At 30.7% G+C, this 17,322-nt stretch overlaps 1 protein-coding gene across 1 annotated transcript in view; it reads right to left on the bottom strand.

Annotated features, from left to right (window-relative positions):
• Positions 1-1,827: 1,827 nt before the first annotated feature.
• Positions 1,828-17,322, bottom strand: part of LOC124362387 (glutamate dehydrogenase, mitochondrial-like) — a 47,789-nt gene continuing 32,294 nt past the window's right edge. The window contains exons 3-9 of the mRNA XM_046816828.1: positions 16,979-17,065; positions 14,765-14,952; positions 12,505-12,621; positions 10,292-10,453; positions 7,841-8,045; positions 3,982-4,136; positions 1,828-2,031 (exon numbers count right to left, since the gene is read on the bottom strand). Of these exons, the coding sequence (XP_046672784.1) occupies positions 1,915-2,031; positions 3,982-4,136; positions 7,841-8,045; positions 10,292-10,453; positions 12,505-12,621; positions 14,765-14,952; positions 16,979-17,065 (1,031 nt within the window). The 3' untranslated portion in view covers positions 1,828-1,914. The remainder of the gene's footprint in view (positions 2,032-3,981; positions 4,137-7,840; positions 8,046-10,291; positions 10,454-12,504; positions 12,622-14,764; positions 14,953-16,978; positions 17,066-17,322) is intronic.

Here is a 17,322-nt window from a genome sequence, read left to right as displayed (position 1 = left end):
ATAACATAGAGTAGACTTAGGAGATGGATTGGAGAAATACTTTGGAGTTACATATTTTAACTTGTTGAAAATTACTTTCTATAATACATGTAAAAATCTCGTCATATTATTTTAAGGAACACCTCCGGAAAAACACCGGATACCGATAATTTTTTATTTTTCTATCTATAACAATCACCATAGCTACGGTTCTAAAAGTTTTAAACTTTTCTGTACGAATACAGGATAAAATAAACTTAAATTTTAACATTAATCTTATTACCTTAGCACATCTTGATAAAAAAGCTCATGTACAATTATTTAATATTTAACGATTCAAACTAGGATGTTTGTAGCTTGTATTTGGAAAGATTACGTTGTTATAGTTGACATATATACGTAATCCTGGTAATTGTGTACTGTATTATTGATAACAATAATAATACTGTATTGTTGAACAACCTTTGCAGCAGTTCGTTATCAACAAAACTAGCCGATGCTAAGAGAACCTAGAAATTTACAGCACCAGAATTATGGTAAACCTAGAATATTTCGTACAATAAGTACTTATGAATGTGAGAAGCTTGTGTTAGAATATATAAATAACTACTCCAAATTTAAGCATCAGAGAGGATAACAGTTTGATGAAAATAATGCAACCATTGAGAATCTGCTGCATGAAAAACAATTATACCTGTATCACATTGACAGCAAATTCAATTTCTGTCAACTCGTAATTATTCTCAGCGTGGTTCCTATGGTTTAATCGATAGAGTGATACCTAAAAATGTATTGGCAGTGTTATTTTACTGAAGAAACTAAATTATCAAGAAGCACAGTTACTAATTTTCACTTACACATTTTTAGTTCACTCATTTTAGCAAACATTTATGAAACTGAAGAGAGCCGATACAGATTTCAGTTCTCCTTAAGTATTAAGGATAATTTAATGAGTGAACATAAGATTTGCTTCATTATGAGGAAAACCAATATGGTGAAGGAAATCCAAGATATTCCGTAATGGTGGCATATATTTATACTTATTGAGTATTAACCTTCCAAATTTCGTTGAAGACATATCACCAAACTATCTTATTCCGTATATACTTGATAGAGCACCTGCTCATTTTGATTTAGTGTTTGAGACTTCCTCGATATTACATATCAGAACCCACTACCAGGTAGCTAAGATCCCCCGACCCAATTTCTCACAAAATTATCTTGCCACAGATTTCCTGACCTGTATTTATGAAACAATCTATATATCGTTATCACATTTCCGTGGATACAGTGAAATATGTGCGCTAGAAAATTTTGAATTGAATATTTTTAGATAACGAGTTACGGAAACAATGTATCCAGTTTATTTATTTGTCACAATTGGTTTAATATTAGGGTTTTATAAATTTGTAAAATTTTAATTGGATTTTTACAATCTGTCGACTTATGATAAAAAATAACATTCTCAGGTATAAATTTGTAATGTATTTATTCTTATTGCTTAAGTACAGAGTAAGTGGCGTATGTTTTTAACACTAACAAATAAACACAGAACATCCAGTCGCACTAGCCGTCCTACTGGTGGACGAGTGTTGGTTCTAAACTAATCTCTTGGGCAACACCTTTGCAACACATTTTCATTGCTTTGTGAATGGTAGTATTCTCTATTGTAGGTGGTGTTACTCCGGTATATTTGACTCTCCAATATGTTAGGTACTTTTGTGATAAAGGATCATGATCTGCATATAAAGGGATCATGATCTGCAAACATATGGTACATTTTCTGGGAATTCTCTCATGAGGGTGATTCTAGTACGCAGACACAAAAGAAAGATTACAAGTAGCAAATAATTAGAATTTTCGTATAATTAACAAATTGAACATTTCCACACGTTAATTTGATCCAATAGAATATTTACAAATACAAAATCTGTCTTAAAATGCCAAGCCAGCTTCTCTGTAAGTTGTGTAAATTTTCTCAATGGAATTCACATAGGCTGCGGTCCTCAAATCCAGTCCAAGATTGTACTTTTGTGCTGTTTTCATAATGGCCTGGAACAAAAACGAAGTTTCAATTAGAAAAATATACCATCACAACTTAATATTTGTGAATAATTAAACAAGTGATTTGAGAAACGTTTCAAATAATTATGTACGTAATTCATTCTATTCACTTGAACTGCAAGTCTGTAAATGAACGTCTTAATGTGTGTCCCTTTGTTTTTTTATAATACAATAATAAAAAAAAAACAAGCGCGTGACTATCATTTAAATATTTTTTTGCAATAGATTTTTAAAAGTTATTACACAGTTAAATAGTGTATCTAGTTTCTAACTCTAAAACAAATAAATAATCAGTTAGTAATAGACAAACAAGCGTTATTCATCTTCCTTTTATACATAATAACACGCTGATGTCCACCTCAGTTAAATCCTCCTGCTTGGTTCATTAAAAATCAACGATCATTATGCAAGTGCATCTTATTAAATTAGAATAGATCAAAGTAATTAGTCGAGAGAAGGCTCATTAATACGAGTACACTTCAAAGCCAAGTATTAGAGGTGTAGGAGGAGGGGAGGTCACAATATTCTTTATCTTAAGGAGGTAAAATCGGTTTTGGTGTGGTTAGTTACAAATATCAGATTTATAACCAATTTTAACATCCCTGATGACAGGAGAAGTAGAAACAGTTAGATTATATCATTGGGAATTATAAATATTAAAAAAGTAAGTTTGAAACCCTGCCGAAAGAAAAACCGTTGAAGAAAAAAATATAAAATCTTTATATATGATATTTAAAATATATAATATAAACAATAAATTTCACAGTCAAAATTGTTGACTTGTATCAAAAGAATGGAATTTCAAATTGCAAAGGTAATGAGTCTAAACCACAGTTTCAAAAAAAAAATCTTCAGAATCATGGTAGGTCTGAATAATTCCGTACAATGAATCTACGTATTCGAGATGCTTGTGTTATAAAATAGCAGGAATAAAGTAACAGAGAGCTAGAATAAAAGTTTGATGTAAATAAACCATCACACCAATGCAGTGATTGGGACTTACTGCATTTAAACAATTATAACTTCTTTGTTCAAAGTCTGTTATTGACGGTGGAATGTTTGAAAGAGTAATAGAGTGTGAAGAAAATGTATGTCAGGTATGAAGAAAATAACGATGGAAAATTTCCGAAATCTAATTATACACAGTCTGTTTCTTCATTATTTCTCCGGCGTTTCTCTTTGTTCTATTCGATATTGTAAACTGTATACGAGGTTCTTTATTTAGTGTATATTACAGATTCATGGATACATATTGTAGGTACCTTTGTAAGTTACAAATATAGTGCTAAATCTCTTAGTTTGACTTTATTCTCTCTGTAGGGACACTAAATCTTTGATAAGAAATATTTTATTTCAGTTTATAGTAGTCAGAATCCATCACATAGTCATATAAACTGAATCTGTAACATGTTGCAGTTGGCACAGTTCCCAATTCTCAGTCTTTCAACTTTTTTAGTGTGTGTGGTGTGTTCAGTACCGGTACGCTTACACTATGGAGTGACATGATCGTAGCTTTAAAAGCTTGAGTTTGTTTGATGTACGATTTGTTATGTTTTTAATTATGACTTTTCAGAGTTCATCACTATTTGATTAGTTTTCAATCTTTGTATATGCTTAACCTTATTACTTAATGTTTATGAAATCTGAAGAAGATAGATTCCAATATACAAAATGTAGTGTTCTACGTTTGTAGTCTTGACGGTGGGAAACTCCAGAAACCCTGTTATCCTGTAAAGTCATCATCCACTGTCAATAATAAACTTTAAACAAGGACATTAGTTCACTTATGACACGTTTACTCTACTAAAGATAAACATATTAAACGAGTATGATTTATTATTTTTGTAATATTCACTACACTTTCGGAATAAGACATCTGGTAGCCAATCCCATTGAATCTCAATAACAATTGTGGATGGGGTTCTTAGAACAACTTACCCTAGCCGAACGTTCCATGGTGTAGTCCAGACCAGAGTGGACGATGTCTTTCTCGGAGGCTCCAGAGATTCGCTTTTGGAATGATTGTGAAGGTGTTACTGGAATTTTACCACCGACATTTCCAAATCTACGTTCTAGTGACTCCTGCACAGACTCTGTAACGAGAATAATATAATTAATTCATATGACAAAAAGGTAGTTACCTTAATAATCCTCGTTTTTTGTGTTTATATGTTTATTCAAGAGACCGGTTTCGATTGTAAAATAATATAAAATATTTATTTCCTCTGTAGAGTCGACAATGATGTTAAAATAGAGTTATAATAAAATGCTCATGTTAACATAAAAATAAAAAAACAAGTTAAAATGTATAATTTATTGGTTAGCCAACCATACCTAACCTAGCTCACCGATATCAGGTACGCAGTCAGAATCAGAGAGTTAAGTTATTTAAACAATCATGAATTAATTCGTGACAGTGATAAGTATTAGAGGCTCTACATATAAAAAACGCTGAAGTCTAGGATTTGGTAATTTTCAGACATCAAATAAATAAAAAGTAAAGTGTAATATCTACATTCATATATGTAATTATGTAGATACATAAAAAATCAAATCACAAAAATATTTAAACAGATATTTGTCTAATTATGTTATTGTGGAATTAACTTCTTCGACTATTAGTTTTTCGGTATATAAATTTTGTTTTGTAATAATAATCTATTAAATTTGAATGCTGATAGTACGATGGATGAATTTCAAGATTGCTAAAATATATTTCAAGAAATGTTATTTTCTTGAGGAGTTGAGGTTGTGCTCCATATACTATATGCAAGTATCTATTTCCAACAGATACATTTGAGAGTAGTTACATATTGTATAAACATATTTTAACTTCACATGATTTATAAGTATGAGATAAATAATGTGTGTCTAAAACCGATCCTTGATGAAGTCCATATATCAATTCTCCGTTCTGATGAATTGAAAATATCATAAAATCCCATCTAGAAACATCAGTTACTTAACGGTAATGAATACTAGCCCTCGTTAGGAGCTCTAAAATACATTTAGTTAACTCCTAAGATTACATTTGAGCTGCTGAGCTACAATATAGGGATCTGAACACTATATGAGAATCACGTTTAATAGCAAATGATCGTTTAATGGATAGCTTGGCTAGCTTTGCATATTAATGTGGGGATATAAAGGTTACCGTGTGGGGGGTAAGATGAGTGGAGGCTCATGTATATCACCGGGGATGGTCTATATTTAATGTTCTCGGAGGTAACATGCAAGCAAGCGCTGGCCTTAATTATGTGTAGACACCGCCCTTTGCGCTACAGATTACGGTTATTCGCGTCTCTGGATAAACCGCGCATCCTTTTTAGTAGTTTATATGATTAATTGAAATTATCTAGTCTTTCTTAACTTTTACCGTATTGAGTTTAAGTTTCAATGATGGTTCGTAAATTTCGATCCTTTTACATTTACTGAGTACTAGGAGAAGTAAGTAGATAGAGTTAATGAACAAGTGGAATATTTAAATCATCACTACTAGATGTAGTAATTTTAAATCAAGTCTTTTCGAATGGGCTCAAACCTTTGAATATGCCTTTATATAGATATAACGTGTTGATAGTATATGTGAATTTGTATTTCAATATACAAAAATTAACAAGATTAAATGATTGGAAACGATTAGCGGACTCATTGGACTCGAAATTAGTTTTTATTAATAGTGCTACAATAATAATTTAACGGCGAAATTATAAAGTGAGCTACAACTATTCTCTAAACGTTTGTAAGATAAAGATTCCAAGGTCACATTAAGAAATTGTACATCTGGGGCTTAAAGTGCTGGACCGTGGAAGATGAAGATGGAGATCAATATAAGCATGGTACGCACGCACATCTTCTAGAATGCAGCTATCAGATTGGATTTTCGTACCCGAATTGGTAAATGGACATTTTATTACCACTTGAAGCAAATGAAATGAAAATAAAAATAAAAATCATATTTATTTCCACAAAATATATAACAGAATATACAGAAGTAAATATCTTATTTTGAAGAGTAAAAAAATGACGAATTTCGATACAAAATGATGGTATGGTAATTCTGAATCGTTTAAATGAAAGAACGTAATCCCTAACAAATTAAAAAGATTAATCCATTGTTAGAAATTAAAAGAGATAATTACAAAGCAAAACACATTTACATTAGATTACGTGTATTACCTGTGAGTTGACTCGAGTTGAAAATTTTAGGTTTATGATTTTTATCTTGAATAGTGTGTGGATTAGTTGTATTAAATTGTAAAGTAAAAGAAGTAAACTGAGTTAGCTTAAATGATGGATATCATTTAAGAATTCTGATAATTAGTAATATTGCAGAGAAATAAAAAGAACGATGAAAAGAGAAATATTATGATGATAGTAGGTCTGGGATTAATAGGTATCGCCTGCAGTACGAACAAATGGTTTTCCAGCAAACAGTGTTCATTCGTTAGCCATGATGTTTTCTGTAATGAGTTGTACTATTTAAATTACAGTTTTTACAGAGTAAGGGATATTTGTATCACGATGTATGGTGGTATATCACTGTTGAAGTTTTTAAATGCTTATCTGCTAGCTAGCGTTATCCTTTGGAATTTTGAGCTCAATGATATCTCCACTCAGGAAAGATAACAAAAAACCTCATAAGGTATGCAAAGCCAGTTGAGCTGAAGAGGGGCAAAGGATGATAATGGGAGGTGTTAACACTGAGTAGGGCTACTAGCCTACCATCATTAATTCAACAAAATATTTTCACTGGTTTCACATGACTAATTACGCGTTTCAGCTTATCAAGTGTATATCATGCAGGGCAATACAGAACTAGAACCCTCCTTTTAGTTTGTTGCTACAGTTTTGCAACTAAGAAAACCACATTAACCGACATCCGACACAGCGCTTCCCAATACAGAGTAGGATGCGAATTTCCCCTACAAAGAAGAAGGTAAATTTTCTGATTCGTTAACACCTGTATTATTGTTCTAAGGCAATCTTTGCATAAACATATTCAAGGTATTAATAACCATTATATTTGGTAGTCATTTATAGAATTCTTCTGCTTTTGTGTTGATTTAGAGATCAGAGCAAATTCTAGGTTTAATAACGTCGTTTGCCAATTTGTCCATACATACTTTCTCCGTTTGCAGACAGACATATGGTGAAAAACAAAATTGCCACGAATTCGGACACGTACGGTCTGTCTAAGTCTATTGTAGGGGTGTGATTGGGCCAAAAAATAAAAAGTTTTCTAAAAACTAAAACAGAATGTATGAATTGAAGGTTGCAATTTTGATAGTTCGTTGTGCCACGAAAGGTCTATTCCTTTCCCCCGAAAATGTTAATATTTTGCTGTTTTATAATTTACAATTCAAGGTAATCCAGACTACTATTTTCTAGTACAAAAAGTACCATTCACATTCTTCAAATTTGTGGTTCACAAGCTACAAGGGCTTGAATTTTAAATAATACTCATTACGTTAATGTTATCTTAGGTACAAAATCAAATCTAATTTTGGTGAAATTTGGCGTCAAGAATAATTAATCCATGTGGTGTAAACTCCAGGAAATTCATTGCTCAACTTAATAGAAACAATTTTTTTAAACTTGCTTCCAAATCATGGTCTTCTTTTTGTGTACTAATACACAAAGAAGACGTAACGTTGAATAAATAATTACAAATCATATAAGCAATTTAATACATGAAGAAAAAAGATTATCACATTTTAACTTCTGCGGTCAGTACTCGTACATTTCTATCAACTACTCTTATTCAATTTAAACTATGACTGAAGCAATTGATTACCTAGCAAGTGGTAGTTAGACTCCCTTTCATACTTGAAGGTGAGTCTGCCATAAGACACGTGGTTGAGATTCTTGAGCCACTCGAAGAAGGAGACGGTGACACCACCAGCGTTGATGTAAAGGTCAGGGATGACCAGGATGTTCCTGTCTATCAGGATCTTATCTGCCGCAGGGGTCGTGGGTCCGTTGGCCGCCTCAGCTATAATCTGATGTTTGGATGTAAGAATAATTAAAATATACAAATTGAACTACAGTAATAGCAAAACAGCAAAATTTTCAACCAAAAGAACAACTATACCCTTATCACGGATTTGAGAAAAAGAGATTATTTTGTTAAATAAAATATTGTTTATGCTACTAAAACTTATGATACGAGGAAGTTAGTTCAAGAATGATTTGTTTACTAAAAGTTATTGTAATGTAATATATAGTAAATGTTTTTCGTGTGAGTATAAAAATGCATATTAAAAAAAAAAAAAACACAACAGTTAATAAGTAGTGTTTTGGATCTAATAAGCTGGAAATATAGAAAGAAATGAGTTATAAAAAAAATTTCTATTTAAATAAAACTTATTTTATTTAAGTATTTAAATTTGGACTGAAGTGAGAAAACTGTTTTCTTGAAATCTGTTGATATCGTAAGTTATTAATTATGAATCATAAGACACTTGTGACTATTAACAACAGTTAGAGCTAATAAGGACCATTGTATATATATATATATATATATATATATATATATAAAACTAATAAAGTATTTACGAATATATATGTATATTAGTATAATGAATGGTCAACTTGGTCCCTTTAAATAATTATTATATTCGCAGACACGTGTTTCGTTATTCAACGATCGAATAAAATAATTAAAAAAAGGGTCTTTAGTTGACCATTCATTATACTAATATAAAGATAACCCTGTAATGTGGAGTTAAGTAAATATATATATATATATATATATATATATATATATATATATATATATTTACACACTCACTATGTGTGTGATTCAAACTGAACCATGCTCCAGTAATGATTTTGAGGAAGAAAAATTTCGGTGACGATTGTATATAAATTGTAAATAATAAACGCTTTCCCATGATAAATATTTTTGTTTTAACATTAATGCTAATTTACTCGTATACTGAAATATTAAATTTTTTACTCTTTAAAATTCGATAATGGAATTATTTAAAAGGTGTTCACTCTTTTATAGTTCTTATTCTATTAATTACAAATTTAGAGCATTTCGTGTAACAAATTTGATACTTTTTAAATAATTAATACAAATATTGGGTACATGCAAGGAGAAATAAAATGTATTTTTTGAAAGAACTACTTAATACCAATTTCATATTGTCTAAAACCTACATTTACCGGCGATGTTGATAAATGGCAGGTACGGTTAAGTTTTAATTGATGATATAACTTGTGTATGTAATACCAAGAATTAATGATGTCTGCTCAATTGCAGAATGTTTGCTTGTTGACAATGAAAAGCAATCAATGAAGTCGTTTCACAGTTTATTTCAAGCAGGCGTGATTGCATTCATATTAGAGGTGCCCAAACAATTAAAGTTTCTGAGTAGCCTAAGTTTGTATATTTATAATAGACTCTAAGCAAGAAATAGTTGAAGTCATTTATAACTTTTATTGTAACGCAATGACAGATCAAATTAACTTGGGAATATGGTTTTGATACTCAATTACTTAAAGTGTAAGTACAGTTTAATTTAAAAGATTTTAATTTAGTTGTTGTAGAAAAATTAATGCATTTAGGATAAAATGGGTTAAAAGTGCAAATCATATTAAGAATCTGATGATGGTATGAACTTATCCACAATTTGCCAAATTCGCTAAATGCTGAATGTAACACAAATCTTACAATTCATTTGGTATGCATAAAATGTCTGTGAAATTTTCTAAAAAAAAAAAAAATTAAAATACCATATTTTTAATAAATTTAATTGTATAATTTTTTAAAATTAGTTCTTAGTCATGCTTTAAATGCTAAACATGACACGTCATCGGATTGAATAATTGAGTCAGCTCTTGTTTGTTTGTCTTCTATATAAAAAATCTTCTAAATAAAAAAAAATGTTAAGACTAGAAATGACTAGAAAGCCCGCATACCAAGGTTTTTAACATTTATTATCGCGCTCATTTTTTCACCAGTGAGTGGTAGCATATTTTTAGAAAAATTAAGCACACAAATTGATTTACTTAAGACGTATTAAAAAAATTGATTTAAGTTGTGCATTCTATTATAAGTTGTGAGATATTTTTTAAGGTTATTTACAAACTATTTAACAAATATATCTGTTAATGCACTTGTCCGTTACATGACTTTGAATAACCGAATAACATCGAATATCACAGTACTTTCTTATATATAGTTCTTATATATATGTAACAAAGTAGTAATTAATGTAGTATATTATAGATCATTTACCTTGGCATTGATTTTGCTTGCGTTCTTCGATGTGATAACTTTTTCAACAGCAGCGGGGATGAAAATATCGCATTGTTCGAACATGAGGTTTTCTCCTTCATAGGGTTTAGCTTCAGGGTATCCATTAATGGTCCCCTTTTCAATTTTGTAGTCTTCAAGTTTCTGAAAAATTACAAAATAAATTAAAATAAGAAACAATAAAATATAAATCTGTTCGTTTTGGAATTTAAATATTCCAATTTAAATCCGTTGTGTTTATAAACAACACAATAATCTAAAATATAAATGTTTGAAAAACAACAGAGTATCATATTGCCTGTAACAGTAAAACATAGTGTTTAGTCCATTTTCTGTAGATTAAAACAACATTCCTCCAAAACTTCAGTTGAAGTAATTCTCCAAACTTTTCAATCGACCGTTATAAAACTTGCAACTGAAAATGAGTCCTTCACGGATAGACATTTTAAAGAAACAACAACTTTGAAATTACAAGGGTTCCTCTACTTATAAACTTCGTTAAAAGTTGCTGAAGATAGTAAAATAGAATCCCCTTTCTTTTCTTTAAAATATAAATTACTAGCTATTTCCCGCGGCTTCGCACGCTTTACGTAAGCCTTGGCCATGTATTTGCACTTCTGGTTCAAGTGCATTATATTTCTAACACCGATGTAGAGTTTGTCTTGTTGTCACGATCAAGAAAATCTGTGTATGCTTATTATATAGCCATTATACACGTACGTGTATTTTATTATGAAGCGGTCTAACAGTCAAGCTTTAAGTTCAACCATATATTTATCATAAAGACAAACATATATTCTAACTTAGTGCCTTCAAATAGTCTTTGGCAAATTAATATACGTAACTGTCTCGTAATTGCAGTTTATAATGTGCAGGCGCTTTGAAAACTTGTATATTTTGCAGCGCCACCTCGTGGTGAGTTTTATAAATCAGTATAGCATATAAACCTTCTCCGCCGAAAAGTACATATACATTCAAATTTTCTTAACGATCGGTCAAATAGTGTACGATTCCATAAAGGACAAACACACAAACATTCATTTTTATATATATAGATTATGGAACACTTAGTCCCATAATTAATGATAATAGTATAGTAATTGGATAAGTACATAATTCATTGCTTAAAGCTTGTTTTGGACTATGAGAGAATTATGAGGAAAACAGGATATTTTCTTCACATGTTAATAAATCTATTAACATAAATAAATATACTAAGCATAAAAACTTTTAAATCAAGAAATTTGAATGGTTATTAGTTTGAATTACGTAATCTAGAGATTACAATAAAGATTATGAAGTTTCAAAATTACAATTTTCATTGTTGGCGGGTGGCTAGAGAAAGTATGAAATAAAAATATAAAAATGAATAAAAATTTCGAATAATAAATAGATAATGGCTGAAATTCAGTCAATACTGTATCTTCACTGAGTTGGGTGACTAATTTAGGATTATTACGTACTCAGCGGTTTGTTTTATTGTTTTGAAGTAGACAAAGTGTGATCTGAGAAAGAAATTCGTCTCTACTAGCATAGTATCAATATAAGTCTTAGAGGAAATTCCTCTTTTGATTTAATTAAAATTAGACTGTGTACTTACAAAACATATTGGCTCCCGACTCTATGCTATTTAGGTCCAAGAAAAAAAAATAAACAGCGTTTGGAAAAAAATATTAAAATGGAGAAAGTTTAACACTGATATTACTGATGAAAAATTACTTAAATAAATCTAATTTAAAATTGAAACAGCATTTATATTACTGTCAGAGTATTACCAAATATAATAAATGTTTCCTCTAGCAAACGTAATCTGGTAGTTAAAAAATATAAACACGTTCATTCCAATTTATATTGAACTCAATCAATAAACCTACATTTTTGATATTATACAAAAGCTGTTAAGTTATAGCTACAAACATCACTGTAGCTAAAGAACTCCATACTCAAATACGAAACTTTTGAAATATTATAAACAACTTTTGATTTTTCAAACACTGTATATAAGTTAATTAGTGATCCAATCAGTTACTGGTTTCAAATCTATGTTAGCAGGAAAATACAAATGTGCCTTTCGGAGCTACTCTTTCTTTCGAAGAGCAAATTATAACCCACAAAGTCAAAGGTTGGCCTAAAACTCGTACTTTCTCCATCGTTTTTAACGGTTTGGCAGCTAGTATTCAATAATAAAATTATACCTTGGGGTCGATTCCATCAGGGCTGTAGATAGATCCGTCCCACTCGATGACGCCTATGCACTTGGCCCCCGCTCTGCAAAGGTATCGGGTAGTGTGCAGTCCCACGTTACCGAATCCCTGGGAGTTACAGAAAATTGATAATATTTATTCCATAATTATCACTTAAGAGCTGGCTATCTTGGTTTTAGTCCAACAAGAATAATGTCAACCATTTATGAGCCACTATCTGTGGTGGTATAATTATGGGAGATTTTAAAGATATACTTAATACGCACCAAAATTTGTTTAGTTTTAGATAAATCTTATTGGTTATTTATTTAAAACAATTCAAACTTGTTTTTACGTTTTTGGTAAAATATCAAAAATATAACATTGTATAAATGTAAAAAAGGTTTGGATGCATATTAATTGTATCTTTAAAATGAGAAGCCTCATGTAATTATAATTTCCGAAATAATGGCCCAAAAATGTTTTAAATCTAAAACATTATTGTTATGGGTTTGCTAAATTTGATGGGTCAAGATTTGTTCACTAAAGACGGCTCTTAGTGGAGTTATGTACAGATAAAACTACCACATGTAGGTTCAATAATAAGTAAAACAGTGTCATATTGATAACTATTATTAGTGTAAATTAAACAGTTATTTTAAATAAAAGAAAAAAAAACATGCAAAATTTCTAACCTACAAAATTGCGCATAAAAAAGAACATTTTTTTATTACATAACATGTAATCGTTGTAACAGTGTCACAGTAGTTATACTTGATTGTTATTGATTGAACGGTTGAAAATTCAAATAAAACAATAAAGATTCTTTTAAAACATTAAATTGAACCTTATCGGTACTTAATTACATTGGATCAAATCAAAAGGTCTTAAAACGCTCAAAATATATTTATTGTATATATGCAACATCCAAGGCTTTTGAGTTCAAAGTGCAATTTTATGAATCAAAATTCAAATACTTCAAATTGTTGTTATTGTAAACATATCAACTTAAAATTTAAGCATACATAAACTTACAAAATATAAACATATTATAAAAGCAAAATTATGCTTATATTAATATGCTTATAATTAAATTATTCCCTGCTAAAAGATTTAGACAATTCTTTCAGAATTAAAAAACTTACCCACAAAAATGTAAGAACCCCAAGAGACACACCGAAAACTGTGAATTTTCTTCTGTGTATACTACCCCTGTCCACTCAATGAAGCAAGCGATCTACGTCCAATCGACAGGCAACAGTGAAAACAACCGTTGGGCATTGTTTTAAGTGTTCTGTTATAACCATTGTATATAATAAACACGTATGTACAAGAGGTATCTTTATCCCTTCTAGACGCCATGTTTAGAGTAGCCAAGCTATTGTAACAGCTATATATAATAACAGCTTTATTAGTAATGGTCTTGTAAAATTCTAATTAATTCCAGTAATTCTATTTGTTAAACTAAAATATGTTTTTTTTTAAATAAATGTTTGAAATATATTACCAGTGTGTCCATGTAAATGTTATAATATCGCTTAAAATATTTTGATTTGATTGTAAGTAATAACTTGTAAGTAAATACTATTTGTAGTAGTAGGTGTTAACTATTAGTAAGAGCATTCATTGTATGTAAACTTTACTGACGCAATAATAAAATTTGTTGGGATTCTCGTATATAAGTAGTCTAATAAAGACAAAATGTTAAAATAACTGGAAAAATACTATCAAACAATCATAAATTTTTAAATATTTCCCAGATTAAATTGCAAAAAATATTGAAAGTTATTTTGTTAACCTTACCATTTACTAACCATTATTGTGTGTGATTAGGTTCCTTTTTGAAATTACATGTCAAAGAAACGCTAAAAAGGCAAAAACAACAGCCGTATCTTTTCGACCAGTGAAGCTTTATTATTCCTATGACGTTAATTTTTAGTAAGGGAAATATTCAAGCAAAACTTTCAACTTTCTAGTTTCCCACGGATGGGAATGAGAAACAAAACTATGAAGGGAAATAAGATACGTATTTAACGACATTTTCTGTTCATTTTGACGTTACATATATCATTTTAAGTTAGACACTATATGCGGGATGTCCAGTCGTTATTTAAGGACCAATGACGTAATATAAACATATTATAAATTAATGAGCACTTATAAAAGTTTACAAATAACATCTGCTCGCTTAGACAGTTCTGTTTTCCTTCATAAAAAAGAAAATATCACGGGGTATTACAGAAATATTAAGATAAAAAGCTAATGTAATCACCTGCACGATGAAAGTCTTGCCGCCCCAGCCTGGAGTGGTACCGATCATGCTCATGTAACCCGCCTCCAGCACAAAGTTCTGGAGTCCGTGAAACACTCCTCGGCCAGTGGCGGAGACTCGTCCGTGGATACCTCCTTGGTTGATGGGCTTCCCGGTCACGCAGGCGTGTGCGTTGATGTCCAAGTGGCCTTTATAAACGTATAGTAATGAAATTAGAAGAATGGGAATGGTGAAATTGAAATATTATTCCAATAAAGTTTTATTAGGTTTTGAGGGACTTTGTATAATTTAAATCCATCTTCCCATTTTGCCTTGCAAACGTACAGTTTCTTAGAAAAATTGGAATATTTAAATGAATTTCACCACCTAACACTTGAACCGTGTCCATAAATACACAATATTAGCATTATGAGTAAAATGGTGAATGTGATTGTTTAAAACCAAGACCAGTTTTTTTAGCGATGCAAACATTATTCCGATAAAAAAATACAGAACCATCTGGATTTGTAACCTTGGGTTGTCAGGTCTTGGCTATACCGATAGAATCTGATACTTAATTTAAAATGCTAAACTATACCCCTTTACTAACTAATAGGGATATAAACATGTTAAATAAATGCTATGTCACTGAAGAGATAAGTGCGATAAAATTATTATAACTACTCCAGTATTAACCACTTTGTAAATCCTACTTTTAGACGATGTCTTTATATCAATAAGTCAAACTAGGAGTAATGTTTAAGAAAACCGGCATTTTCCAGATTGACTGTCGGTTGTATTGACAGCTAGAGGAACTCTGCCAAGTCCTATACTTGAGTTCTCTATAGAGCTTGCAGAATGTGCTAGATAACCACCCCTATTTCTATGTAGTAAGCTAGCTAAAGTTCAGTCTGATGTTACGTTCTCTTGATACATAACCTCTATATAAGGTCCGTTTAGAAAACCAAATATGGGTATTTTATTTCTACAACAAAATTAGTGTTTTATTGTTTATCTACCACATGGATGGTCGTAACCGAACATTTGAAGTGATTAAGCAGAATTCTAATCAAAGGATATCTAAGTTCAGATACCGCAGAACACCAGACAGGATTAATCAAAATCAGGAGGATCCGAGTATCTGAGGTTACACTTCGGAAGATCACGTTATCAAGCGACAAGGAGACGTCAATTATTGAAATATTTTATATTATGAGTTCATGTTCATTGTATTAATTATTTTTATTACATTAGCAACAATCTATCTGAATATTCTATTCCCTTACCTTTCCAAAAAGTTCTTGGAATATTTAAGTTTTTGTTGAAAATAAAAAATATTTAGTGGTTGCCAAAAAGCAGATACATGTTGGACATAGTGAAAAAGTAAGTCCTGATAATATTTTAGCAATTATATAACAATGAAAAATCCTCCATGCACATGTTGTTGAGTGGCGAGAAAACGTAATTTGGTATTGAATCTAATATATTTTGGCACAACATAATACATACAAGACTGTAAGTGCCGTGGTTTCGACTTATTGCATGTTATTAGGCCACGAATCCACTTAAATCTTTATAACTACTTGCTAAACAAATCTATCTTACTTAAACTTTCAAACTTGTTATGCACAATTTACAATTCACTTTGGAACAAGTATCGGATATCTCGGCGTTTTAACTTGGTAATTGGTCTGCGAGTTTATGTACTTCTATAAAAATAATACTTCAAAAAGTCCTCAGTTGGTTATTTGCAAAGTGACTCGTAAAATCGGAATTTTATAGTTCCAGTTACACCAAGTAGGAACTGCTTAAGACTTTCTGAACTGTCTTAAAAACAAATGAAGTTGACAATTTTGCTCACTGTAGACTATTCTACATTGTTACGAGTTTACTTTACTGCTTGATATGATTGCGTAACCGACATTGTATATAGGGACTGTTATATGAGATACCCATTCGTATTTCAAGATTCTGAAACAAATCCTAGAGATTTCAATAATATTAATTATTTAACTTAATATTTAAAGAGGAAATATTGGATTTTAAACTAGAACTTTGTTACCAATATCGAATCTTCTATTATAAGTAATAATGTTTGTATCATATATTTAATATTCTTGTTCTGTAGAAGTTCCTCTTTTACAGAGTAAATATGAATATACGCTCTTGGTTAATAGAAATATGCATTGTCTTGTTTGTAATATTGGTACTTTGTAAGTGTAAAAAGATACAAACCGATGGTTTTGGCGTAAGTGTCAGCAATCCAAGACATCTCCCTCTCTCCAGTGCCCATGTCGGGAGCTGGCACGTCAACACCAGGTCCTGTTACACACCAAACACATCAAAATTGATTACTTCCGCCTTGTAATTTACTGTATACATTTCACATATGCAACACATAATTTAATATGCCATTGAAATGTAAGATTTTTGAAATAAACCAGTTCAATTCAATATATATATATATATATATATATATATATATATATATATATACACATTTCCATTACATTTCCTCTCTGTGTGTTTTTATTCGTCATACTGTATATTATTGATTCAAACGATACAATATTTATACT

The sequence above is a fragment of the Homalodisca vitripennis genome, chromosome 5, assembly GCF_021130785.1.
Source record: "Homalodisca vitripennis isolate AUS2020 chromosome 5, UT_GWSS_2.1, whole genome shotgun sequence".
NCBI classification, from domain to species: domain Eukaryota; kingdom Metazoa; phylum Arthropoda; class Insecta; order Hemiptera; family Cicadellidae; genus Homalodisca; species Homalodisca vitripennis.
This window is presented reverse-complemented; position numbering and strand designations above follow the sequence as displayed.